The sequence below is a fragment of the Mauremys reevesii genome, linkage group 1 (assembly GCF_016161935.1).
Source record: "Mauremys reevesii isolate NIE-2019 linkage group 1, ASM1616193v1, whole genome shotgun sequence".
Lineage (NCBI taxonomy): Eukaryota > Metazoa > Chordata > Testudines > Geoemydidae > Mauremys > Mauremys reevesii.
The window spans coordinates 182871924-182899066 of record NC_052623.1 but is presented as its reverse complement, the minus strand read 5'-3'; the positions used below and the strand labels follow the sequence as shown (position 1 = coordinate 182899066).

The following is a 27143-nucleotide window of genomic DNA, read 5'->3' as shown; positions in this document are numbered from 1 at the left end:
GATAGTGTTAAATATATAAAAAAGTGTTTTCAATTTATAAGGGGGGGGTCGCACTCAGAGGTTTGCTATGTGAAAGGGTCACCAGGACAAAAGTTTGAGAACCACTGAATTAACCCCTCTGAAGCCTCAGGGAATGCAGGGGAGGGGGGGTCTCCCTTGGTAGGGTTGGGAAGGATATTGCTCTTCTCATGTGATCCCTCCCCCAGTGGCTAATTTTAAATGAAGCTACCCTTCCCTGACAGGAATCTCCCTATGGCACTGAAATTACATATAGACTATAATTTGGCATTAGAGAAGTGAAAGGGATGGTAGCCCTAATGGAAAAGGTAAAAGCTTGGCTCTTCTGCAAGCCTCAAACTGCTGAATGAGCTTTAGGGTAGGGAAGGTTGTGCCTCCCAAACAGCCTGGTCCTGCCCCCTATCTGAACCCCACCCACTTCCTGCTCCCGACTGCCCCCCTCAGAATCCCCGCCCCATCCTGCTCCTTGTCCCCTCACCGTCCCCCAGAGACCCACCACCACCCCTGCTCCCTGTCTGCCCCAACCCCTATCCACCACCCCCCAGAACACCCACAATCCAACCCCTCCCCCATTCCCTGCCCAGCCCCTCAACCTCTGCCCCCTCCCTGTGCCCTGACTGTCCCCAGGACTCCCTGCCCCGTATCCACCCCCCGGCTCCCGCCTCACCCAGAGCCTCAGCGCCTCGCTGAACAGCAGCAGCGTGTCTCCAGCCTGAGCCCCGCCCCGCTCCGCTCCGAGCCGCGTGGGGAGCGGGCGGGGCTGCGAGCCCGGAGCTCCCAGCCCCGCCCCCTCACCACGCGGCTCGGAGCTGAGCAGGGCGGGGCTCGGCTCAGGGGCCCGCCGGAGCCGCTCTGCAGCGCTGTCCGGGGACGCTGTTTGATGCGCTCAGGCTCCAGGAGAGGGGCGGAGGCGGGAGCCTCAGCTGTTCTCTTGGGGGCCCCTGCGGAGCCCGGGGCAAATTGCCCCACTTGCCCCCCTCCCCCGGGCGGCCCTGTGTCAAAGCCCGTTGTAGGAAAATCCAGGGCAAGGGGGAGAAGTTACAAGACTTGGGGTGCTGCTGACAATACCTTCTGCGGGGAGTACTCGCTATTAACTCCTGGATGATTGGGAAACCTTGCTTATATTAAGCTTCTGTGGATTTACAATCGGAGGGGGCTTTTACTTTGTATTCCTCCCCCCTCCTATTTGGCATGAGACTGTTTGCAGGCGCCACCTGAGGACAATGATCGCGGAGTTTGCTCACTTTTACCTCTTTGGATTAATATGTCTCTCTTCAGGTAACCACCAGAAAAAGAAAGGAAACCTTTTACATGCCAAAGCTTAATAAGGAGCGCGCTCTCTCTCGCTCTCTTTCAGTTGTCTTTGCACAGCGCTATGCTGGTTTCACTAAGTGAAGATGCTTTTTCCAGTCTGTACTCTGGAGCTCCAGCCTCTCTCTTTTTCCGTTTTAAATTGTTTGCTCTCGATCGGATCATGTGTGAGAAAATGCTTTCTTTTTTAAAGGGGGAGGGGAAGAATAGCCTGTTTTTTTTCCCCCGAGTCTCCAATATTTCTAAATGGGTTGCTTTGTAGACTGCCTGTGATTGAACCTGGAGTCTTAGGGACGGGAAACAAGAGGGAGGGGAGGAGAGGGCTTGTCTGAACAAATGGCCTTGGATCGCCCGGGATCTTTTAGCATGGACTTTTCTTCCCCCCTCACCTTCCCTCGGTAGTAGCATCGAGCTATTAGTTGTTTGATGTAACCTAGGGTTGTAATTAAAACTGATTATGAAGAAACTGCAGGAAATAGCTCATATCCTATAGTAGGAAGGAACTATTTGTTCTACTTGGTTGGATTTAGATATAGATTATAGGTACTACAAAGGGGGAAATTAGTGTGTGTTGGGGGCTTACACAGGGCACGTTTTTTCTTGCATCATTAATAAGCTAGGTCAGAGTTCTCTTTTGAAAGGGCTACTACAAATTAATAGATTTGTTATCTCTCGTGAATTTCTGTAGGAAGCTACTTTCAGGCCACCCTTTATTGAAATATACAAGTATTTTGCCAAACAAAGCTGATGACTTTCTGCTTCCAAAGCAGCGTGTAGTACTCCTCGTTTTAGCCATCTCCCGATGCTCAGCTTCTTTCAAAAAGTTAGATCCTGCTCTTGTGTGGTAACTTTTAGACGAGCTACAACGTGCATCTTGGAGGCTGTGGGGTCTGTAGTTACACGAGTGGCCCTTGTATAACAACCGTGAATAATGTGAGTATTGGGAAGGTTGTTAAGTCTCTTCACGTTGCATGGCCAGTATTTCTCTCCAACACCCTTTGCTTAGTGAGAGAGTGGCTGGAATCATGGCACCCATGTTAAAATCATTTAGTCTGATTACTGAAATTCTTAATTGCAACTGCGTGAAATCTATCCCCGATCAGAGGGGACACGAAGCAGTCTGGCGAGGAGAATGAACCCACTTCCTACGTGCTATAAGGAAATCCCCGGCAGCCTGCTGCGGTGTAGACGTTTAGGTTCGGGCTGGAGCTGGAACCCGGGCTCTGGGACCCTGCACCGGGGGGGGGTGGCTCCTTTAAAATAGGGCAGCTGGATGTAGCTCTGTGGGAGCTGAGCAGGTGAGTGGGTTAAACCTTAAATTCCATGTCTGTTTCTCTCTCTGTCGCTCGGATAATGTAGCCATCCTAACAGTTTGCATGTCTAGTTGATTGAGTGCTCTTTGCCACCGAGCTGGATGCAAATTGAAGGCACTGAGAACTAATCGCCCCGCTTGCCTCCTCCTTTCCCCTCGCGTTCTCTATTTTAATTTATAGCCTCGGATTGCTTTGAGATTATTTTTTATTCACCTTCTCTGTTAAAGTTTATTCACGTGTGTAGAGTGAAGTGTCAGTATGATAAATGGAGGAAGGTGAGATCACTGAAGAGATAGGGGGATTAATGGTCATTAGTTACTGTTTGAGCTGGATTTGTGTGTGTTGGGGCATTTTATCATGCCTGTAGATTAAAGATAGCATTATACTAATAGGGTATCGTTGATAGAGAATTTGCAAGTGAACAAAAACTACTGTCTTTAGGTACCCTATTGAGCGGTGCTGGAGAATATACTATATAGACTTTGTTCATCATGATTACTGTGGTTTTTACTCTGATGTTCACCTAAAATCACATTGGATTGTCCCCCACACTGGATTTGTAGCTTTTAAAAATAACTTCCCTTTATTTTTTTTCTTCTCCAGTGAGTTTACCTCCTGTTTTTACCAGCTATCACTTCGACCACGTTTGTCCGTCTGCACATTTAAGTTGCAGCTCCTTTCATCGTACATTAAATTTTGCATTTTCATGATCATATTTTGATATATCAAATTCAGCAAAACCTTGTCCTCTAGTTTAGATGAATTAGAGGGACACTAACATGACCAAGTAGGAGTTTTTTTTCTTGATTTTTATGCAATTGAAGAAGATCCAGATGAGTGAGTAAAGTTATGGTAATGTAAGGCACCTGGTTGGTCAGTGAATGAAAACATTTTTGAAAGATTTAAATTAAATACAGTGCCTGAAGAATTAAACCTTAACTTATTACATTTAGTGATAAAATGCTTGTTTATAGATCATATAATTAATTTAACCATTACAAGTTTGCTGCTAAGTATTGTATTGTACTCTTTTTAACGTGGAAAGCTCTGCCTTTTTCTTTAAAAGGGAGGGACTCTCTGAATCCCACTGCAATTGTCCTGCAAAAAAATGTTGTTGCTCGCTCTACTTTGGATTTATATGCATTTGTCCATGTTAGCTTCTTCCAAGAAGAGATAATTGGAAGAAAAAATGTTTATGGTTCTTAATAACTTGTTCTGTGTAGGTCTTCTCTGGCAGCTGTCTGTACCAGGAAAACTTACTTTCATAAGGATAAATTGAGCTGGGACTGTACCTGGATGTGTCCTTTATTCCAGGTTAAGTAACAGATTTCCCTGTCTAGTTATTGTCCCTTCTTCCTTTTCTCCCACACAAAATTCCCTGCATCTGGAGCAACAGAATGAAATTTACTTGATTGCAGATTTCTTTCTTAATTTTTCATGCTGACAAAGTGTGAAAATTAGAAGAACTACATCTGTTCTCTACTTTGGGGACTCCCAAGATTTAGGGAGACTTGTCACTAGTGAACAGGAGATAATGTTTTCTGTAAGCTGTGTGGGGTTTTTTAGATGCAATTAGTCAAAGAGCAAGATTTTTTTAAAAGGCCAGTCTTTGTGGCTGGAGGTACAATGTGCCTGCAACTTAGGTCACTTAGACATCTAGCAGATTGTGGTCAGGTTTATGAACATGAAAATGTGACTGTAAAACAGAAAGCTTAAAGCCAAATTTGAAAATGTGGCACTCAAAGTTCTATTTTCATATAACCAGTGAGTTCCACTTGTGATTCTTCCCTCCTCCATCCAGGCCCCACCTCCCCTCTCTCTCTCTCTCTCTCAAAATGGAATCCAGAAAAGGTTCAGAAGTGGTGGGATTTTTTGCTTGTCTGTTCCTCCTCTCTGTCATTACAGGAAACTGGGTTTTTTTCTAAATCTGCTCTTGCTCCCACTGAAATTAATGGACTAAATCCTGTTGCCTTCAATAGAAAAAGACATGCCTGTGTGGCACTCTCAAAGGCTAGGGACTGAAAAACTTGTCAAACACTTTTTAGCCAGAAGGATGGTGTGTGGTGGAATCTACTAGCCAATGGCCAATATAAAACTGGGGTGGGGGGACATAGGATGAGGGGAAAGATTCCCACTAGCAAGATCAAGGTGCAGTTTAATGGAAAGAAGCACAGGTGTTGGGAATGGTGCTAGGATTTTAATGGCCATGTGCAAGGAGAAATGTCAGAGAAGATTACATCAGCCTGGGGCTAGTAGATATTGGATACACTTGAAATTTGATTTACTTATAGTGTTGGAATGGAGGAGCTCCCCTCTCTCACACCTCCATCTCTGTTTTAGTCTCCAGTGAAAAGGATGGGGGAAGAGATGGAGTGTAAGGGATATGGCCATTGTCCTGAGTAATCCCATTCCCTAAACTTTGCCCACCCCCTTCCCTATTTTTTTGGGCAGTTGTTCCTAATAGCTCATAGAATTCTCATATCTTTCCCCAGCAGGAGTAGGAACATCAAACTGATATGACTGAAAATGAAAGCTTTCAGTTGTGGAGACTGACTGACTGACTCACCATATACTGTCTTGCCAGGAATTAATTCATACAGCTCTGTTTTTAAATTCATGCTCAAGGCTTTAATGATCTCCTGGGCAGAGTGAGAGTTTGTTACTGGCTGGATTCATGAGTCCACAATGGAGAGCCTTGCATTCCTACAGCATACTCTATTGCCTGGCTTTCAAGTGCAGTATGCTTTTCCTCTCATTACCTGGTTATTGTAGGATATACAAGTTAGTGCTCTTCAATTAGGATTGATAAATTTGATGAACAGGGATTTTTTTGCCTTTTGAAATAGCTTTATGTGGTTGAGTTGCCTGTGCAGGCATGGTTTTCATTGATAGTTCTAGCTAGTAGACAGTAAAACTGGTTCCTGTATTCGATTATAGGAAAGTTTTTGTTTTTTTGTTTGTTTTTTGAGGATTGATAGTTAGAACAGGTGGAAGAAATCTGAGAACCCCAAAAGTCTGTGCCAGTTGGTGGTCTACCCATTGGAGGAAGTAAACCAACAGTTTTTAGAGTTTTCTGCTTCTTCAGTAAGGAAGATGCTGACAAACTTCCCAAAATGCTTCTGACAAATGATTTTCTCCCCTTGAACCTCACCATTCTCTATCAATATAATAGGAAGAGGTAACTTTAACTTTTTTTTTAAGCTGTAACTCAGAGGATTACTAGATTTTAAATGTAAATTTTTCTAAAGTACGCAAGTCATTAGACAAAATATAAGAATTTGACAATTTTAAAACTAACATATACATGAAAATAAGTATCTTGTCTCTTTAACACTAGAACCTGAGGGATAGTAAAAGCTTATCTATTTTAGTAAATAGAATTACAGTAATTCTTTTAGAGGAGGACCTGAGAGAGTAGAGCTAGCTTTAATGTAGTCAAAGTTGTCTGCACTAGGATTGTGGTTGAAGATGCAGTGACTCCAACATAAGTACGAGGAGACCAGTCGCACATGACTAAATTCCTTCTTCATAACGGAACACAGCTTTAAATACCCAGTTGGCCATCTGGTTGGAAACCACTTACTCATAGCCAATAACGCTGCTACCTGTGGAGATTTAAAAAAGCATGACAAAAGAACCCTCTTTTCTTTTCCAGTTTGGATTACTGTGGTTTTTGTTATGGTTCTGTTATCAAGGGAGAGACAGGTTTTTTGATGTGGCTTCAAAGATGGATTTTAGGGTCAGCATGACTTTCATGATACATTTTAACAGAAAGGAGTATTTCAAACATCAGAAGCTTGGCTGCATTCCTTACTGCTGCACGCAAATTTTTGCTTCATCTCAGTTACCGCTAGCTGTTGTATAGATACTTACTTTTGTCTACAAGGACATTGATTTTTCTCTCTCTAACAGTGGTCAAATGCCACTGTTGTTCCCCTGTTGGCTAATATTTCGATCAGGAAAATCATGCAACTAACATGCTTTAATCAAACCGCTTTGGTAGTGTGCAGAACTCTTTCCGGCTCAGGGCCAGTAGGAAGTATTTCCATGCACTTTGACTAAAAGCTACAAAATCCAGTTGCAGATAGTGCTTCTATATCGTGATGCCAACTTTTCCCAACCTAGGACTAAAAATTTCCCAGATCTGGTGGAAAAATTCCCAGATAAAGTTTTTTTTATTTCAAAATCTCAAAGGAACATGTGTGTTTTTAATAACTATATAATATATATTATATCCACATTATTCTTATTCATTCGAGATATTTCACATTATAATTTGTATATCTATAGACATGTTTTTCAATTTTAAACTTATACAGTAAATACAATATTTAACACATGAGTAGGATTGAAATTATATAAAACAAGTTTCGCTATTTAAAAAACAAAAGTATTAATAAGTACAATATGTGCACTCAAGTATACTGTACATCAAAGTTACGTTGAAAAAATAAAAAGTAAACATATGATTATAAAATAAGATGATAAAGCAAACAGAACAAATAACACTTTTATATAATTATCCTTATTATAATCTGAGTTTTATCCTTTTTCTGACTCCTGGTCTGAGTCGTCACTAGGAACATCATTACCATCATTAATATTTTTACTAGTTTTATCCCTTTCATTTTTACTGTACATATTTTTACAATGTAAATACAAGTGCTTAATAGTAATTACAAAATTAGACCATTTCTCTTGTTTTGCTTTCAAAGCTGACCTTATAACTACACTAGAATTGAGTGTTTTGGTTGTCATACAGTTTTTTTTTGGTTTTATGTCCGTTACCATTATTCCTCTCATTACCAATATTCTTTCACATGCCGCATTTGAATGCAGTAATGTGAAAACCTTTTTAGCCAGTTCAGATATATTTGCAAACATGAATTGACCTGAATAATCTTTGATCTGTTACAGCCTCAGCAATTTTGGAATCAGGGAAACATTTTTAACTACTTCAGTCAAGTGTTCTACAGATTGCTGAACACAATGTCAGTATTCAAAGTAACAGGCCATTCTAATCTCTGCATTTTTAACTTGCTCTTCAAATTTTTGTGCTTTTCAAATTTCACAATCTTGTTTATTAAACATATCAATTTTCTTTGTATTAGATACTGTTGCGACCTTTTGTTTGTTTTTTACCACTAGCGTGCTTATCTAACTCACTAGTACCTGCCTGGATTTTTATGTCACAACGTTTGCAATAAGCTAAAAAATTGTTCTCTACTTTCTGCAGCCAGTCTTTGTATTTACCTTCTTGAAGCCACGAGTCTTGAAAGGCTTGTTTGAAAGTAGATGGCTTCTCTTTCGGTGGACGTTAACCCCAAGTCTTCAATACTCTGTCGGGAGTGCTCTCCCTTTGTTTTCATTTTGATATGGATGGATCTTTGTCTTAGTGCCGTCCTCTTCCTCTTCTCACCAGTCTCTTTATTCATTTTTTTACGTGAGATAAAAAATGGAAAGAGATTGCTAAAATAATGGAGTGTGATAATTAGTATAATGTATATTTCAATTTATATTTAAATCAAAGAAGGGAACATATTATTATATATTATTACCTAACACAGTAGGTGAAGATATTTAATATTTGCCTGGTGGAAGGTGCTGTTACAAATTTATGAACAGCCGAACGCCCCGGACCACATTCTCTGTGCAACTGCAAGCACGAAATACAGAATTTTAGAGATTTAATGTCAGATCAAGAAACTAATCATAATGAGTAAGTATTGCAATATATATAATTATTGGAAGAAACCTTACCTAGAAGATAAATTTGATAACCATCTCCTCATTACCCGCCAGCCAGCTGTTGCTGAAGTTGGTTTGTTGTGAGTGCATGTGCGCACTTGTCACTTCACTTGTGCTGTCATGATATAGTACATTGAAGCACCACCAATAGGAGACCAGCACAGCTCGATTAGGAAAATCACGGGACAAATATTCACCAATCAAAGAACGCATTTTGAGGGAAATTTAAAAGAAGCGCAAATATTTTATTTTTTATGAAAACTTCCCAGGATTTTTTAGATTTGGAAAGTCTTTTACTTTTAATGAAATTTTCCCAGGATTATTTAGGTTTTGAATGAAAATTCCCAATTTCCCAAGTTGAAACATTTTACTCAAAAATTCCCAGATTTGGGGAAATTTCCCAGGATATAGAAGCACTGGTTGCAGAACGGGTAATGTGCTCCTGCCAAATAGTCTAATTATTATGGTTTAATCTGAGTCTTCAAATGGAGCAAACAGTAGCAAAAAAACAGAAACTAGTGACAACTAAGTAGCAGCTTGGTTCAGTGTCTAGTGTAAATGTGTTTAGAATAAATCATTTAAGGGATGCTTGTTTTTGAGCGCCTAATGGATTTCTTTGGCTATCTTATTTTATTAGTTTAATGGTGTTACAGTTGAGAAGAAAAGAGGGTGTAGTAAATATCTCTCAACTATTCTTATCCTTTGAAGCTGAAGTTTTTCACACTCAGTGTCTGTTTGAAAAAGAATAATCTTGGCCAAATCTGATGAAACCTGATTCTCTTACCTCTCAGTATATAAGAATGTAGAAAATATAACAAAAGTAGTTTGATACTTAATTTGCTCAAGTAACTGAAATGTCTTTTATTTCACAACCCTAAACATGATGGTTCAGTTAGTCCTATTAGGGGATGATTGCCTTGCCATATTAGTTTATACACTATGCTGGTGCTAGCACTCAACCAGTCACTTGTGGAGCTCATGCAGTTTGTTTTGTATTGTCTGTAGTGTTATCAAACTCTGGTTTTTGACCAACATGAATCTAAAAATGGCTGCTTGATTTGCCATTTCAGAAGTTACTTTGGAGTAATTTTCAAAATATTTCACACTCATGGTGAAGATCGCAGAGGTGTGTCATTGTTCATGTAAATCATTACTGAGTCAGGAATTTGCCATTTTTGATGGGACGGAATGGCTATAAAACTGTTTTGCTGTCTGAGCTGTTAATAATTCTAGTTTTTCATACTCAAGGAATGGGTAAAAACCTGGCTCTTTCTAAGCAAGAAGGACATTTATAAACTTTCTGTACTAAAGGACCTGAACAATTTTATTTGTGAGATCTGCTGTATAGCCTTGCCCAGTCACTGGTGCTTTCCTGGACCCTAGATTTAGGCACCTTTTTATTGGCATCTCCCATTGGCTAGCTTAGGTGGCTCCCCACCTACTGTGTTGGCTGTTGTGGACTGCATTCTAAGGTGTCTATCTCTCACCATTCATTGTAGAGGGAGCATAAGCGCCTAACTTGGTTCTGGAAATGCAATGTTGTTCCTATGTTTTTTAGGTGCCTAAAAGTTAGGTGCTGCAATGCTCAGCATTGCAACAATTGAGTCCCTTTGTGGATCTCAAGCTTGAATGAGAGGCAAGTCTGTAGTTACAAATGTGAGATTCCTCTTAAGATCAAGACGCAGAACTATTGCTTTAGAATCTAAGTGTTCTTGTTCAGCTCCTGAATAAGGTAGGTATCTCATAAAATGAGAAATATCAAACCCAAATTAAGTGTCTAACTTTCTTTATTAACCTTACTGGTGAAAAGATGAGCCTCAAAAGTGGCTTCTGCTATGGAAAAGTGTGTTGAGCAGGGGCCTAATCAAACAAATAACCTGAGAACCTTCCTTCCACCCATTTCTTCCTGCACCCTTTGACCAAAGCAACCGTGTGGCTTGAGGGAGAGCCAGGTGTGTGATTCTTTCCTCTCCTTCCATTTCTTATTCAAACTTAGCGTCCTTATTTTAGTTTTGTGGGGAAAATGGAGCAGTGAGTGAATGAGCAGCTAATGCTGTGGATGTTTATAAACCTTATTACCGCAGGTGGCTTCCGAAAGACCCCCCCCCACACACACACACCCTGAAAGGAAGGGACCTGTCTCCTAAAGGACGTGGAAAGAGGAGAGCTAGTGCTCTCCATACCAAGACCGTGTCAAAGAAGAAACATTCCTTGACTCCATCCGCCACGTCGGTACTGACTGTGCCCGGCTTAGTTCCTTTGAGTTGTCAGGGACCTCCGGTACCGGTGGTCCTGTCACAGCCGCACACCCTAAGTGGGCAGGCTCTAAGAAAGAGGGCAGGCAGAAGACTGCCTCGTCCACCTTGGCAGCAAAGACAAAGCACTCGGCACCGAGCGACAATGCAGTATAAAAGGCAACAGCGCCACCCGCTGTCCCTATGTTGAATAGAACAGACACTACACTGGATTGCCACGCTGTCCGTGGCATGCTCTTTGTTGGCTCCTTTCCTACCGGCACTGCAAGGTCCCCTGGTATTGCTACATTTCTCCATTCTGCCTTTCACACAGGTACCTCCATCAGTACCACAGCCTCAACAGTTTCTTGCTCCGAAGGACCTGAAAATTGCCCAGGTACCAGAATCACCTCTCCTCTGTACCGATACCGCTTCGGTACTTTTGCTACTGCTCACTCCACCAACTACAGCCGCTCCTTCTTTCTTTAGTGAGGAGAATAAAGATGAAGGGGAGGCTTTCTCTTCCCAACGCTCTTCACCTGCGCAAAGCAGTGTTCAGTCTGCACATCATGAGTGCCCTAAGCCTCTACCAGGATCTGAATTTCAAGGGTGTTATGGTCACCTGTGCCCTTCCCACCTCAATGGGCATACTGGGACTCATGGGAAGGTTATAGGCAGTTTTACCCCAGGCCCCTAGGTGGCACCACAGAGGTACATAAGCACTCTTCACCACAATCCCCTCCCAAACACAACTTTGAGGAAGTGAAAGAAGTTTTAGCTCAAGAGGCGGCTCTTGCCACCTGTACTTCATTCTCACTAGATGAGACTATTATCCCCCTTGCACCTCATGCTGGAGATGATTTCAAGAATTTCCAGGGGCTCTTCAAAAGAATAGCAGAGACACTCCAGGTAACCCTAGAGGAGGTCTCCAAGTCATGTCATGAGCTTTTGGACAAACTTCACATGTCCACATCCTCCAAGATTTCCCTTTGGATTAACTCAGCAATCATGGAAACTGCCACAAACATCTGGCAGACCCCAGCTACCATCCCACCCACATGTAAGAGAGCGAACAAAAAATATTATGTCCCTTCAAAAGGTGATGGAATTTCTAATCACACATTCACAGATAAATTGGTAATTGATTGGTAATTGATGAACTACCCCTTATGATAAAGAGTGGAAAAGACTGGACTTACTTGGCCACAAGGTCTATTAATCAGCGACGCTACGCTTCCAGATCAACTATTATGAAGTATTTATGGAGAAGTATGACCATATAAACTATTTCAAAATTTCTGGCTTTATTTACTACATACCAACGGACAAAAGAAAGCAATTTACATGTCTCATTTCTGAGTGCCACCTCTTGGCTAGAACTGCTTTCCAAGCCTCTTTAGACTTTACTGACACAGTGGCAAGGACCATCACCACTGCCATAGTTATGCTTTGGATCTCCTGGCTTTACTTGTTGGGCTTCCCTATGGTAGAGCTACAGTAGAAGACCTTCTGTTCGAGGGTCCAAAACTATTTGTTGCCAAGACTGACAAGCTGCTCCATTCGTTGAAAGATTCGAGGGCCACACTCGGGTCTCTTTGCATCTATACACTGGTAACAAAACACAAACATCGCAGCATCCTAGGCCTGGTCTACACTGGGGGGATCAATCTAAGTTACACAACTTCAGCTACGCGAATAATATAGCTGAAGTCGATGTATTTAGATCTACTCACCGCAGTGTCTTCACTGTGGTGAGTCGACTGCTGCCACTCCCCCATCGACTCTGCCTGCACCTCTTATGGCGGTGGAGTAAAGGAGTAGAAGGGAGAGTGCTTGGGGGTTGATTTATCGCATCTAGGCTAGAAGCGATAAATTAATCACTGCCTGCCGATCTGGCGGGCTGTGTAGACATACCCCTAGACAGGCCCTGTACACACAGCAACCGAGACAATATGATAACCAGAGGCATAGACCGTGACCAACCAGAGGCATAGACAGAGATCATCCAGATGCAGACCATGATCCTCCCAACCTACCACATCTTCTAAACAGCAGAGTTGAAGGTTCGGTCGAGGGCTTGCCAGACCTCCCCCCTTTTTTGCTGCCAACACTACCTCCCACCAACCATCCCTTTACCAATTGTCTAATACTGTTCTATACAAACTGGCGAACCATCACTTCCAACAGGTGGGTACTGGAAATCATCAACACTGTTTATGACATCCAGTTCCTCTCCATCCCTCCTACCCACTCTCCCTCCCTGTCCCTCTTCAGGGACCCCTCTCACGATCCCTTCCTGAGACAGGAAGGGGAGCATCTACACCTGGGTGTGGTAGAGCCAGTTCCAGTATAGCACAGAAGGAAAGGCTTCTATTCCCATTATTTTTTAACACTGAAGAAGGATGGAGACCTATCCGCGATCTCAGGAAGCTAAACAAATTCATTATAACACAACTATTCAGGATGGTTACATTAGCTACAATCATTCCAGCACTGGAACAAGGGGATTGGTTTGCAGCCCTCAACCTGCAAGACACACATTTTCACATTACTAGCTCCTCAGTGGTTCCAGGGTGAGGAGTGTAGTGGGCCTTCTGAGGATGTTAAAAACATCCTGCTAAACAGCAGAACAAGATATGTACCCATATAAATGGAAGAGATTCCACATGTGGTGCCTAAACAAAAAAATCACCACCACCTGCACTATCCCAATGGTCCTGGACTACATGCTCTACCTTAAGAAATTCAGCCTTTCAGTGAGTTCACTGTGGGTGCATCTAGCAGCTATTAAAATATGCCAAGTGGATGGCGTTTCAGTCTTTGCTCATCCAATTACCAAAAGATTCTTCCAGGGAGTGCACAACTTCCACCCAGAACCCCAAGGCCCCCATGTGTTAGATCTCTCACAACCGCCCCATTTGAACCTCTGGCCACATGTTCTCTTTTACATCTTTCCATGAAGGTGGGCTTCCTAGTCACCATCATGTATGTGAGAAGCGTGGGAGAAATTAGTGCTCTTATGGCTGGACCACCCTATGCAGTTTTTCTCAAAAACAAGATCACTCTCAGACCTCACCCCAAAGTTTTGCTTAAGGTCCCTTCTTCCTTCCACATCAATCAGCCTATCCATCTTTCCACGTTCTTCCCTAAACCTCATAAGGACAGGCAAGAAGCTATTTTCCCCACCCTAGATGTTAGAAGAGCACTAGCCTTTTATTTTGAATGGACCAAATCATTCAGGAAAACTCCTAAATTGTTCCTCTCCACCATGGACCACTCCAAAGACAAACTCACCTCTAAGCAGAGACTTTCCAGATGGATTTCAAATTGCATTCAGCTCTGTTACTAACATCATGACCTACAACCCCCATCTTGGGTTAGAACACACACCACAAGATCTGTAGCCACGTTGGTGGCCTTCCTGCATGATGTGCCTATTACCGACATATGCAGCGCAGCTATTCAGTTATCTCCTCATATTCATTCAACCCTACATCATTGATCATGTCTCATTCAGGCCTAACTCTGGAGCCCCTCCTTTCTCTTGAGGGGCACTGCTCTGCAGTCACCTAAAGTGGAGCACCCACAGAAACTCAGATCTCGAAGAACCTCAGTTACTGCACAAGGTGAATAACTCTCTCTTCCTGGGAAGGTGCATACAAGGGGAGGAATATTCCCTGTGTGGGATGCAGAGAGGATCTAACTTCTGTTCTACTAAGTTTAGATGGAATATATGGGCTAACGGTGTTAACATAACCCAGTAATTGTCTAACATTAAACAGCGTTCAAGGTCTGGGGTTAGGCATACAAGAGACCTCAGCCTGCTTAATGCCGTGGCAAACACCATTTACAAATCCTTTTTAAACCTATTATTAAAGGCATAGAAAAGAAGGAAAAACAGTACAAGTGTTTGAAATGTCAAGTATTAAGTAAGGCTTTCATTTTAACAGCATCCCTTGTTCCCTTTCCCTTTAGCTGGAGAGAGTTTTTAGAAGGGGAAACCCCCATTTGACAGTCTCTTGGATGGTAATGACGGGGGAAAATAAGTTAGTTGAGATGGGCTAGAGCTTTTGTTAGTCTGCTGTTTTATCCCAAGTGGTGTTTGGGATTCACCTGGAACTGGTAGAGGTGGCAGTGTCATCTGGGTCAGCCTGGTCAGTATCTCTCTTAGGATCAAGATAATGAAAGCCCAGGGTCCTATGAAATGATTGGGGGTGGGGCAGCCATGATGGTGAAGCTCAATCCAGTGGCCAATTTTTCTTCATGGACCTACAATGGGAATGGTGAATGAAATAACCCATTCCTTTATAATTTTTTCCACCAATTAAGCCTAGTTTCCGACACGCCAGTTTTGGTTAATTGATTTTCAGTTCCATGGTTTTCTTGCTTACCAGGCATCATCTCAACTTAGTCCTTGAATTATATCCATAGGCCTTTCTGTTAAGACTAGTTCAGTCTTTGTGTCCCTTTCATACCTTCTCCCATCAACAGTTATTGTGACATCTTATGCATTTTTAATACTTTTTTCCATTGAGTTCACAATTAGAGTAAATTTGTAGGCCCAATTATTATAACACTCCCTGGTGTCAGGGCCAAAGAGGCTGCTCTTGCCAAAGTCTGACATGGAGAGTTCATGATGATCCACTTAACAGTGAATCTGTCAACCCTTCCCTCTCAAAGGAGTTGATCTCTGTGCTGCACAGGGGATTGGGCACCCTCTATCTCCTCCTTTGCAGTGTGGAATAGCACTAGTTCTGCTTTCAAGGATGACTCTGCACTTGCAAAGAAATAGCCTGGATTTGCTGCCAACTAACAGAGCATATATGTATAAACCAAAATTAAAAACAGCTAAATTTCAAAACACATTTTTTAATAAGTTTTTCACTCTCCTTTGCCAAGACTAGAGTTCAAGCCTTCACAACTCCATGTTTTTCCCCTTTATAGTTGATGACATCATTAACACCCAAGGCTCTTTCTGGTTCTTGGTGATGTATGGTATCAACTAATTGTTGCAGGAGGAACACCAGACCCGAGGGCATGAATTCCAGGTTTTGGCAGGTAAAATTTGTTAATCTTTGAGACACATTATAAAACAATATCTGTAGTAAATGTATTCTGGTGATATAGCTTGGGATCTTTGTCCTTCTTTCCCTTCTCTCCTCCTGTTCCCCCAACACAGTATATTTCAAATTCTACTTTGGATGTAGAACCTGAATTTTGTGCATGAAACATCGGCTTTTGAATATATCAAGCCACCTTTATAAATCACTCAACATTTATATTGTATGTTTAAGCATTTTTTTTTTAAATTTAGGTATTTATTTCACACATAGTATTATGAAATGCTTTTTATGAAATGCTTCCATCCTTCCATCTCTTGGCACATATACATTATTTTTAAAACATTGAACATGTTGATTGATTAAATATCTCTCTCACTCTCTGTCTCTCACCCTGTTCAAACACAATAAATAACAATCCCCCTTGATTCAGACACCTAGGAGAAGAGAGAGGTCTTCAGTGTTCAGCACAAAGTGTATGTAACCAATGAGAGAAGTCCATGCCAGAGTGTAATGCTTTCACTCAGAATACCCTACTACCAGCCTTTAGACCTTCATATCTATTGACAGCGAGAGCACCTCGGTTGACCAACACTTATGCCAGTAGATTAGGAGTCAAATCCTCTTGAGCAGCCAGGATCCAAACCACATAGGGCTTTTTTTAGATCATTGTCAGCGCCTTAAATGGAACTGTGAAATAAATTAGTTGCCAGTGCAATATTTGGAGAAGTGGAGTTGTTAGCCCTTTGTCCATCACTATGATAAGCAGGTTGTAACTACAAACTGCAGAATGGATTTTGGAGTAGCCCTGTCTGGAGATAATTAAAGCATACATAAGTATGCCAAGGGCCCTAGGAAAAAATAGCAAGGAAATTGTTAGATTTGAGTACATTTGCCCCTTGATGTCATCTAGCAGTTTAGGAGCAATTGGAGATTCAACTGTGATCCTTTTGGGCAAAAGATGTTGGAAATATCCTACTTTTAAGAGAGAGGGTGTGCACATAAGGCATAGAGGTTTGGTATGATTCCCTCAACTAGCCGGTATCACTTTAAACCTTTCTGGATTGACCCTCATCCAACTCTCATATGTCCAACGCCCTCACTTGACTACACATTGGTCGGGAGGTGAGGGTAGGGAGGAGGTGGAGAAGACAACGATCACATGGCTTAAAAAAATAGAGATGCATGTCTGTTGCATGCCAAGGGCATTGCAGCCCCAAGTTTTCAAGCCTTCTTGTCAGCAGCCTCACATGGAAGAGTAACAGAATAAGTTAGCCCATGTGACAGCCCTTGGGTGGACAAGTAATTGCCACTACCATCACCGCCACCACACTATAGTATATAAGTGGAAATAATGAACCATTTGGGCTGATGTAGTTTACTTCCCTCCTGTTGAGCCAATGAAACCTTGTGTTTGTTGGTATTGAAAGCTGCTTACAGATTTAAAAAAACAAAAACAGTGTGGATTACTGCCTATTGCCTATCCTAAGGAAAAACCCATCAGCCAAGAAGCAGTGAATTCTGCCATATTGGAAGTAACATTTAATATTCTTGCAATACAAATAAATTACTGCAAATGCATTGCAAACTAGAATAACCCATTGCATAATAATACTAAAACGAAAGTCATAATTTGACACACTTTGGACAGAAAACATGATTGTTAGCCTTTATTCAATGTCCTTGTGTATCTAATCATATATCAGCATCACCCAAGTTGTCCTGTTTCTGTTCCTAAACACTGTTAACCCATGGTCGAAAAATATTTGTTGGATAATGTGACATATTACCTGGAGTTGTATGCTAATATACTGCAATAATGTGAAAACCCAGCAGCATAGTACCATAACTGTGATCTGTTTTTTTTTATGTTGTGGATTTAAAATCTCAAATGTATACCATGCAAGTTAAAAAAATATAAATAAGTAGCCATCAGTTCTGGAGTAATTTTGTATTCTCAAATGGTTGGTGGTGGTTGTGTTTTGCCCAAAAAAAAAAAAAAAAAGGACACGAAACATTGTTTTGTGGATAAAATGTTGCCTGCCAATGTAATTTGCAAAACACTCTTTAATAGCTATCAGAAGGAATTGTATAATCAATATTCTTTTGTAAGATGATGTTTTAATCATGTAGCCTTTAGCTTTGACTCATCCAACCCCTTTAGTCATAAATCTGAATTGGGGTTCTTTGGGATTGTTAAACGTTTTCATGAGTGAACTTGATGGTGTTACGCTACAACTTGCTTAGCTAGCATTTTTGTGTATTGTAAAATCTGCATATCCCCAGGCAAGATATTTGTCTTGCATTCTGAGTAGTTATATTGCCTTTTATCCAATTACTCAACTGCCTTTATATACAAGATCACTTACCTATAAAGCAGTTCACTGTTTTAAGTTCATATGTATAAGATTCTTCATCTTACTATTAGCCTCTACGGTGGCATAATAAAGATCAAGTCCTCAGCTTCATAGATGTTAGGATATAATGTCCCATAGACCTAAAGACTTATCCAAAATAAAAAAAATCTGTGTTCTTAGAAGCAAATATATACTCTGGTCAAGATTTAAAAAAAATAAAGTGGTTACTTAGTTTTTCAGTGCTCAACTTTAGACACCTTATAGCAGCCTGACTTTCAAAAAGTCAAATCCTCGCCCTCTGAAATTTAGACCCCTTTTTTGGTATTTTGAGTTGGGCATCCAAAACCCGAGCCACAAAATCACTTATTTTTGAAAATTTTGGCCTCAGTGCTCAAAGTAAGATGGTATTTTTCAAACGGGCTTCCCAGTCTCAATTCCAGTTCTGGTCAGTGGGAGTTGTTGGTGCTCAGTACTTTTTGAAAATCAGGTCATGGTGAACCTTTCTTCAAGTTTAAATGAAACCATGTAAATTGGCTTTGTTAGTGTATGTGTATACATAGCCTATAACAGTTTTTTCTTATTTTTGGTATAATATATATCAGTTCTACTCTTTAGCATGTAATTGTGTTCTGCTACTGCATGATTTCATGCCCCAGAAACAGGATAGTGCATCATCCCATCATAGGTCACTGGTAACATTACTCACGTTAGACATCTCTGGTGGTATTTCTAGTCTTAGACATTTAATGTTCAGCTCCTGACTGCTCTGTGGTCGGTTAATCACTTCATCTTGAGCACAAATAGGCCCTAAATATGATGTAGCAGGCCAAAGACCAGTGTATGCAGTGTGCCTGGTAGAAGGGAGTATAATTGAGTTATTCCTATGTTTCAACAATCCCCAATGGCTTTATCAGCACTCAGAGCCATTTGGCAGCTGGCAGAAACTGCAACAGCCCTCTCTGTTGCTCTAGATTTATGCTGGGGGACTTGCCTGGCATCTAACTCATCCAGTATTTGGATCCTCAAATACTCCTCCTTCCTTAGCTGAGGATTGGGCATAACACTGTTGCTAATGTCTCATGCTAAAGAATGGTTTATGGATGGGGAAATGACTGACATCTGAGGAGTGGGGATTCAGAGTGCAGAAACAAGGAAGAAGAAAGAAAAGGACCGTACAGGCAAGAGAAGACAAGTTTATCCTATCTTTTGGTATCAGAAGACCTTCCACTAGGAAACAAACAAATAAAACTTCTACCATGGCGAAGTAGGAGTGACAGGAGAAGGACACATCATATGATCTAATGTAGTGACTTGGTTCTACATAAGAGTATCTTAAGAGAGACAACTGTGTATCATCAGATATTGATGGTAGTCCATGCATGTCTAGAAATGATGTTGCTAAAGGCCTTATGTAAGGAACCCTCAAAGATCTAGCCTATGAAATACATCACTCAAGGCATATTGTTCTCTCTCACTCAGGACTGATTGTTATCTAGTAGGACTCGAACCTCTGGGCAGCTACAGATACATCAGGGATCAATGGGCAATTTTATCAGAGCATCTCCTGGTGACATAGTGTTGGTGTGAACAGCGTGAAACTTGCATCACTCCGGTGGACTTTGTCACACCCCTGAGTGACCTAAATTAGATCAACTTAAATGGTAGTGTAGACCTGCCCTAAGCCTTGGGCGGGGGTCAGAATGAACAAACGAGATTAGAAGGGTTACATTGAAAACTGGGCTAGAAGCAAAGCCGAAAAGAGGAGAGGGTTGTTGCTCTTTGGCTTCTTTATAGACAAGAAGGAAAAAAGGTCTTTCCTATACCTTGATTTGAGAAGAGATATGACCACTACTTTTGTTCTTCTAAAGCAGTGTTTCTAAACGACCGATCCGTGGACCAGTGCTGGTCCCTGAGATCTCTCTGACGTGGGTTAGGAAGGCAGTAAGCCAGTCCCTGGTATTGGAAAAACTTGAGAAACACTACTCTAAAGTATAGAAACTGGAAAACAATTTCTACAGATCTGAGCTTTAAACCTGCGTTTTGTTACTTCTAAAAACAAACAAAAGCAGCAACTTGAGCCTCAGAATAACAATTGATATACAGTAAGAAGTTTTATTTGCTTATGAGCATTTTTTAATTTAGAAAGACTTTAGAAAATAATCCTCTTTGTATATGTCATGTTCACTTACAATTTTGAAGTAGTTCCCTTTATTGTAATTGGTTAATGCCACCAAAGAATGGTTTGTTTTTTCCCATGAAGGGAAAGTGAAATAGTTAAGGGTAAACTGAGGCAAGTGACTTGAGACACGTGGACTACTTCTAACTAATTTTGTCTCCTTATGTTTTGCTTCTGGTAGTTGGGCAGAGATGGCTGAGCTGAATATGCAACTAGGATCTAAGGAATAATATTTCTTTCCAACTCCTCATAAGGGCCATAGTTCCCTGGATGGATTATGGAGATGACATAAACACACTTTGTCTTTCCCCCAAACTTTTAGAGAGGGAGTGGGGAAGCAAGTAAAATGTGTATGTTTTAATAATTTTTTAGAAAAATAAAAATCTAAATTGCTTATGACATTATTGTTAAAAGTGCAGAGGAAGGCTTTCAAAGTAGCAAATCCAAAAAGATAGAAAATATATCAGAACTGCCACCCTCAGGGGTTTTGAGGGAAAACCCTACACTCTTGAGGCTTATTCTTGCTGCCAAAACCTCAAGACAGAATTAGAGCTTTAATATATGTATATTTTAGGGAGGGGGGGGGGTTCTTAATAGGCTATCTGAAAATTCCTCCTCTTCCTCCACTTTTTTGTTGTGCTCTGCCTTCTGTTTTTTATTTACATTTCTGATCCATCAACCTATAAATGTGCGTAGTCTCCATTATCATGCTATGGAACACCTCATATATGTTATTGGGTTTGCTCACAACACCCTGATGAGGTGAGGAAACGAGGGAACTGAGGTACATAGTTTAAGCTCACACAGGAAATCTGGCAGAGTTTAGGAACAGGCAATGTGAGTCTCAGTCCACTGGATTATCACCAGTGAACAACATTGATATAGTATCAGAGGGGTAGCCGTGTTAGTCTAGATCTGTTAAAAAGCAACGAGTCCTGTGACACCTTAAAGGTAGACACCTTTGTTTTCCTTTTCCCTTCGCAGTCTTGTATATTCTAAGTCTAATTGAGATGTAGAACATGCAGACATGTTAATTTTGAGAGGTGGTGATGTGTTTCAGAAAACTCACTGTTGGAGTGTATGAGGTCGAAGACAATAACATTATTCATAAAAATCTGGCTTGATGTTGCACCTTGAAGCCTCATGTCAGCAGGATCAATCAGTATAGCATTAGCTGCTTATATGGTTGTATGAAGGTGTTGACACCAACAGCTGTGAACTGGCTCAGTGTACAGTGTTTGAGGGTTCTTACTCCACCTGAGTAAGTCGTATAATGCAGACTAGTATTGTCTGATATACTTGTTAAAACTTGTTGAAAGATAATTTAAAATAAGTTATTTTTAAAGCTATAATAAAGAAAGAGAATAAAAATAGTGATACGCCTGTGAGAGTCTACTTTTGGTAGGGGAAGGGGGAAATAAACAACTTGTCCTTCTGAAGATTTTTTTGGAGGAGGCAGCGAACCCACAGTGTGTGAAATCCTGGTCCCACTGAAGTCTGTGACTATACTCTGATTTCGTTGGAGCTAAATCTCACCGTCTTTTTTTTTTTTTTTTAATCAGATTGTGTATCATGATACTGAAATACTTTACAATCTTAATAAATCTCCTCTGATGGAAGTCTTGAGGATTTCTTTAAAGTGTTCATATCTGAGTGCCTTTCAGCCTCACTTTTAATTTTCTCATTTATTTCAATGATAATTTTAGGTATTTTGTTGTCCTTTCCCGGTCATTCCTCTTTTCTCTCCGACCTTTCCTCACTGTTTTTGGAATTGGACCTCTTGTTTTGTTTTTTAGTTTGACGGATATACTTTCTAGAGGATATTTTTTTTAAATCTATTGTATTAAACAAATGCCCTTATTGCTTGTGGGTTGGGGAAGTATGTTGGAGAGATTTATTAAACAAAGTTATGCTGATATTTTTTGCTTTGTATGTCCTATATCAGGCTCCCTACATAGAGCAAATATAGTTAAAAATATTTGCTGTATCTGTAGTGCAGATTAGAAAATTGAACTGTGGTCTGGTACCATGCTGCAGAGTAACAAAAAATTTGAAAGGAGACCTGGCATGTTACATGCAAAAAACTTACTGTAGATACTACTATTTAAATCAAGAAACTACTGCAAGTGTCTGCTTGCAAACTGATGTCATACTTCAACAAATTATACAAGCACATATCAAAGTCTTGCATTCTTTATTTTGTATTTATTCAAAACTTTGAAATACAGCTGTAGTTAAGCAAATCTTTTCTATGTGTGGTTTCTATAAAACTACTGGGCTTCTGATCAATAGTATGTGCTATGGAATCAGTAATTTAATCTTGGAGGAGACTTTAAATTCATTTATTTACATCTTTCATAAGTTGTTAATTGTATAGGTTTTCTTATTGTTTTCCCCTTTTTAAAACAAGTATTATTGAATAGTCTTGCTATTTCACTGCTGATTTAAGATGCTGATATATGTGTTTTTCTTTAGGCTTTTAAGGGCTCAAGCTTAAGTGGTAGATCATTATTCCCTGCATCAAGAGTTGAAGGGTGATTAACTCTGTCTGGGTGCACCCAGTGTAATTTTAGAGGCTACAAATGTTGTTACAAGTCAGGTTAAGGTTTAAAGGTGAAAGTATAGTGAAGTTTGGCTGAATGACTTTTACAGCTTCGAGTTAATGTACACAAACAAAGAAACTCTTGTTTTCTATCCATTATATGTGTACTGAGCTCATGGCTTGCATGGTACATGGAGGAAAATGTGAAAATTGGTCACTTGTGCAATCAAGTTCAAACTATATGCACTCTTATTTCAAATTGAAAGTCTCATTAAATAAACTCAATTTAGATGTAGGCACTCTATCTTCTAAACAGAATACCTATTGAAGTGATAATGGCTTTAAAGTATGTGGTATCTTACTTATAGCTTAACGTTTAGACATGAAGGCATTTTATATGTCCACATGTACCATTAAGTACATTTGAAGAACCTATTGAGATAAAAACAAGTTTTTACAATCCAGTAGACCTTCACCAGTGTGTTCAAATTTTCCTTCTAGATAGTTCTTCTAAAATTACATATACTTTTATTCTTTTGCCCTCAAGACTTTTTTTATTTGAAGTTGATTTCAAATATATGGCGGGGGGACTCTGAGGGATGGAGTGGGTTTTTAAGTGTACCTGAGTTTTGTAAGTGACAGTGAAATAGGATAGAAAGAAATAATCCTGATTCACCCCGCTTAAAGTTTGAGGGAGAAATGAGACCGTGAAAAAAACTCTTCATAGCCATTCATTTAACTGTTCTCTCTTCTAAACATCTGTAGAAGAATAAGATGGTGCTGGGTGTTTGTCTGCCTGACAATGATTTATCTTGGGTTTACTGTATATTATTCTTTTCTTTTGTAGATGCTTGTGTTAGTGTGATTTCTGATTACTAATCCCAAGGAATTATTACATTGATTGAAACAATATAACCTAAGAACGGTTATCAGTAACTAGCCAAAATAAACAGTTTTCAGTTCTGGTAAATTATATTCCTAAAACATAGGACGGGGATAGGGTGAGTAGGCTGTGCTCTCTGAGGTCATGATGGAACTGAGGAGGTCAGGGCTTTGCACTTAGCCTTATGTAAACAATGTCATGCCCTAGTAGGTCTAAGAATTGGTTTAACAAGAATGACCTAATTTTTTGTGAATACAGATGCTTATTTTGTGTCAAAATTAAACCCAGGTCACAGTGTACATGTTTAACCAATTTATAGGGAGGAGCTAAGTATGGAATGGTAAAAGGGGCAAGGAATAAAATGCTGGAGCATTGAGCACAAACTATCTGTTGGATACTTTTGGCATCATATGTTTCTCTCCTCCCCCCCCCCCCCCATATTAAACTATGAAAAACATGGTTTGTCTAGTGTATCCAGAGTAATCTAGACCAGTGTTTCTCAACCTTTTTGATACCAAGGACCAGCCTGCTGCCTTCCTCAACTGTGTCAGGGAGATTTCGGGGACCAATCTGGTCCACAGACCGGTCATTAAGAAACACTGGTCTAGACCATTAGGAGGAGACAGAAAATGTTCACCAAGACTGTTGTTGCACTTAGAGACAAAAACTCCAAGACTGACAACAGCTAGTTCCTAAAACAGACTCTTCCTGGTTCTTTTTTTGTAAATCCCTACTCAAGACTCCTATTGCAGCAAAATGGATTTATTATCTGTTCTGTCCAAGGTTGAAAAAAAGAATATCTGAAAGAGGCCTAGCCCAGTCTTAAGCTATGCTCTTGATCTCAATGGTTAGCTGGATTATGAATTCCGGCCTACCCTTCTGCGTGGTAGTAAAGAAATGCAAATACACGCAGGTGTCCTAACAATCTTCCCTTCTGCATTGCACAATTTTTCTCCCTTTTTTTTTCTGCTGCACTTCCAAACCCTCTAGTGACAGAAATCCTGTCATTATGGTATGATGCCAGTGAGGAGGAACCACTCACTCCAGACAGAACATGGTTTGGAGAGTAAAGGGGACAGTCAGCACAATCTATAATGAGTCAGATGAGATGGGAGTTCTGTAACTTAAATTCTGGCACTCACAAAACTTCACTCTGTTCTCAGAGGTTTCTTTGAAGCAGATAAAGCAATTGTTCAGGCTTTCATATACTTTCCCACTTCTCCAAGGGCTTGAACAAGATCTCTCTGATCCACCCACTTTTTTTCTTTTTTGTTTTTTTGAGGAGGTTAACATTCTTAAACAGTGGGCATAGTCATTGCCAGTGAAGTGTTATTCCTCAGTCAAAAGTTCGTAAATGGTTACTGTTTTGAAAATAAAGGTACTCTAGCTTTTTATTCCAGATCCTCTAGTACCAATAAAATGAGTTGGTGATCTCAGCTCTAGGAAACAATATTTGAGATCACAAAACCACCACTCATCCTTCAGCATGACTGGCATAATTAGCAGCTTCTACTCAAGAGACTAAGGATTGCTCATAATGGAGACTAAACCTCCCCCACAGCATTCCATTCTCTGAACTGAGGCATCCCACACATCTCTGAAGTCAGGGTTTTGTCTTTTGATCATTCCAGGGAAGAGAAAATAAATAGTTATTATACCTGGACTTCAGGTGGAAAATATTTTTCTTTGCTTCTTTTGCCTCCAACATTTGTGTTTAGAAGATGTCAGATTAAATGATATAAAGAACAAACTAATTTATTTCTGTCCTCGACAATATTCAGATGGAGGTATTCCCAGTTCATTCAAAGCAAGCAACACTAGTGCATCAAAGACTGAATTTCATCAGCCTGGACCTTTTGAATACAAATGGGGGCGTGGGTATACATTACGAAGGGATGCAAGAGACTTGATTTAAAATTAGTTGAGGCCACCTGTGTAATACATACAGGTCAATCAAAAATTTAGTGTTAGGGCTATTTTAGTCAGTGAGATACACTGATGGAGTCCCAAAAGCCAAGTGGAAGCTTTCCAGTGTTTGCTTCCAGCCAACGATACCATCAGTGAAGTCATGATGGCTACAAAAATGGGTGTAAACAATCTCAAAGATAATCTCAATAAAAAGTGGGTCTGGTACTAACAACATCTAATGGTGCATGTCGTTTTAACGAGGACCTTTGGGTGGAAAAATATTTACTAACATTTATTTTCCTTCTGGGCGTTATCTTCTAGTAACCTTCTATGGTGTGTGTGTGTGTGTGTGTGTGTGTGTGTGTGTGTGTATGTATATATATATATAATTGCATATAAAATTATGTGTGGCTTTTATTTAGTTTCTGAGTTTTTGAAATAAGATTTTAAAAAGGGGGTTTTGTTTTTGAAATAATCTGCTTCTAATGAAGGAATCTAAAGTTCAAGCCCTACAGACATAAAACATGTGTTTAGCTTAGAGTGTATGAGCAGGGCCACTGAAGTCAATAGGACTACTTGTCTGCTTAAAAGTTAACTGTTGCACAAAATTTTGCAGAATCAGAACCTCTGTGTTGCAGAGGAAACTTAACTATTTTTGTTCACTGAAAGATTGAATTATTATTCTTTCTTGTCCAGTGTTTTGCTTCTTCCTGTAAGCAGATGATATGTAAATTATTGAAGTTTCTTATATGGCATGTTTTCTGTAACCTCTGCTTTTAGTGTCTGGAGTGGGGATAATTTGTATCTTAAGTCATGTAGAATGCTTAGTACACCTCTACCTCGATATAATGCTGTCCTCGGGAGCCAAAAAATCTTACCACATTATAGGTGAAACTGCGTTATAGAAGTTATAAATAAAAGTATATGTAATTTTAGAAGAACTATCTAGAAGGAAAGTTTGAACACACTGGTGAAGGTCTACTGGATTGTAAAAACTTGTTTTTATCTCAATAGGTTCTTCAAATGTACTTAATGGTACATGTGGACATATAAAATGCCTTCATGTCTAAACGTTAAGCTATAAGTAAGATACCACATACTTTATAACTTGCTTTGATCCACCAGAGTGCGCAGCCCTTCCACCTCCCGGAGCGCTGCTTTACCACGTTCTATCCAAATTCATGTTATATCGGGGTAGAGGTGTATTTAATTTATATTTCCTGTTTCTTTTGCCAAACTACTCTGAAACCAGAGCAATACAGAATATTTTACTATGGTTTTTGTACGTCCATAAAGAAATTCTATGGATATGGGAAGAAAAGCGTCAATAAGCAAAATAGTTACTATATGCAGATTACTAAACCATGCTCATGTAAACCAGGATTATTTGGTACTCTATCAAACATTTCAAGCCAAATGTTTAGACTGGGAAGTTTCCAGATATTTCCAAATAAAATATGAACACATTGTGGCTTTTTGCAGGTGACATTGGATAAAGCGATCGCTACCCGCCGATCAGGCCGGTAGTGTAGACATACCCTTATGTTCTGTAGATGCTACCATTCACAGAGTACTCTTGTATGCAACACTTTC

General features: G+C 40.2%; 1 protein-coding gene across 20 annotated transcripts in view; it reads left to right on the top strand.

Annotated features, from left to right (window-relative positions):
* The window catches only part of ROBO1 (roundabout guidance receptor 1), a 1025913-nt gene that overhangs the window by 596841 nt on the left and 401929 nt on the right, over positions 1-27143 (top strand). For 2 of the 20 annotated variants that reach the window (XM_039532438.1, XM_039532425.1), the window contains exon 1: positions 821-1296. The exons of 17 other annotated variants lie outside the window; for them this stretch is intronic. In XM_039532438.1, the coding sequence (XP_039388372.1) occupies positions 1242-1296 (55 nt within the window). In that variant the 5' untranslated portion in view covers positions 821-1241. Of the gene's footprint in view, positions 1-820; positions 1297-2469; positions 2628-27143 lie in introns of those variants that run through there. One more of the 20 variants, XM_039532430.1, reaches the window with a different exon arrangement.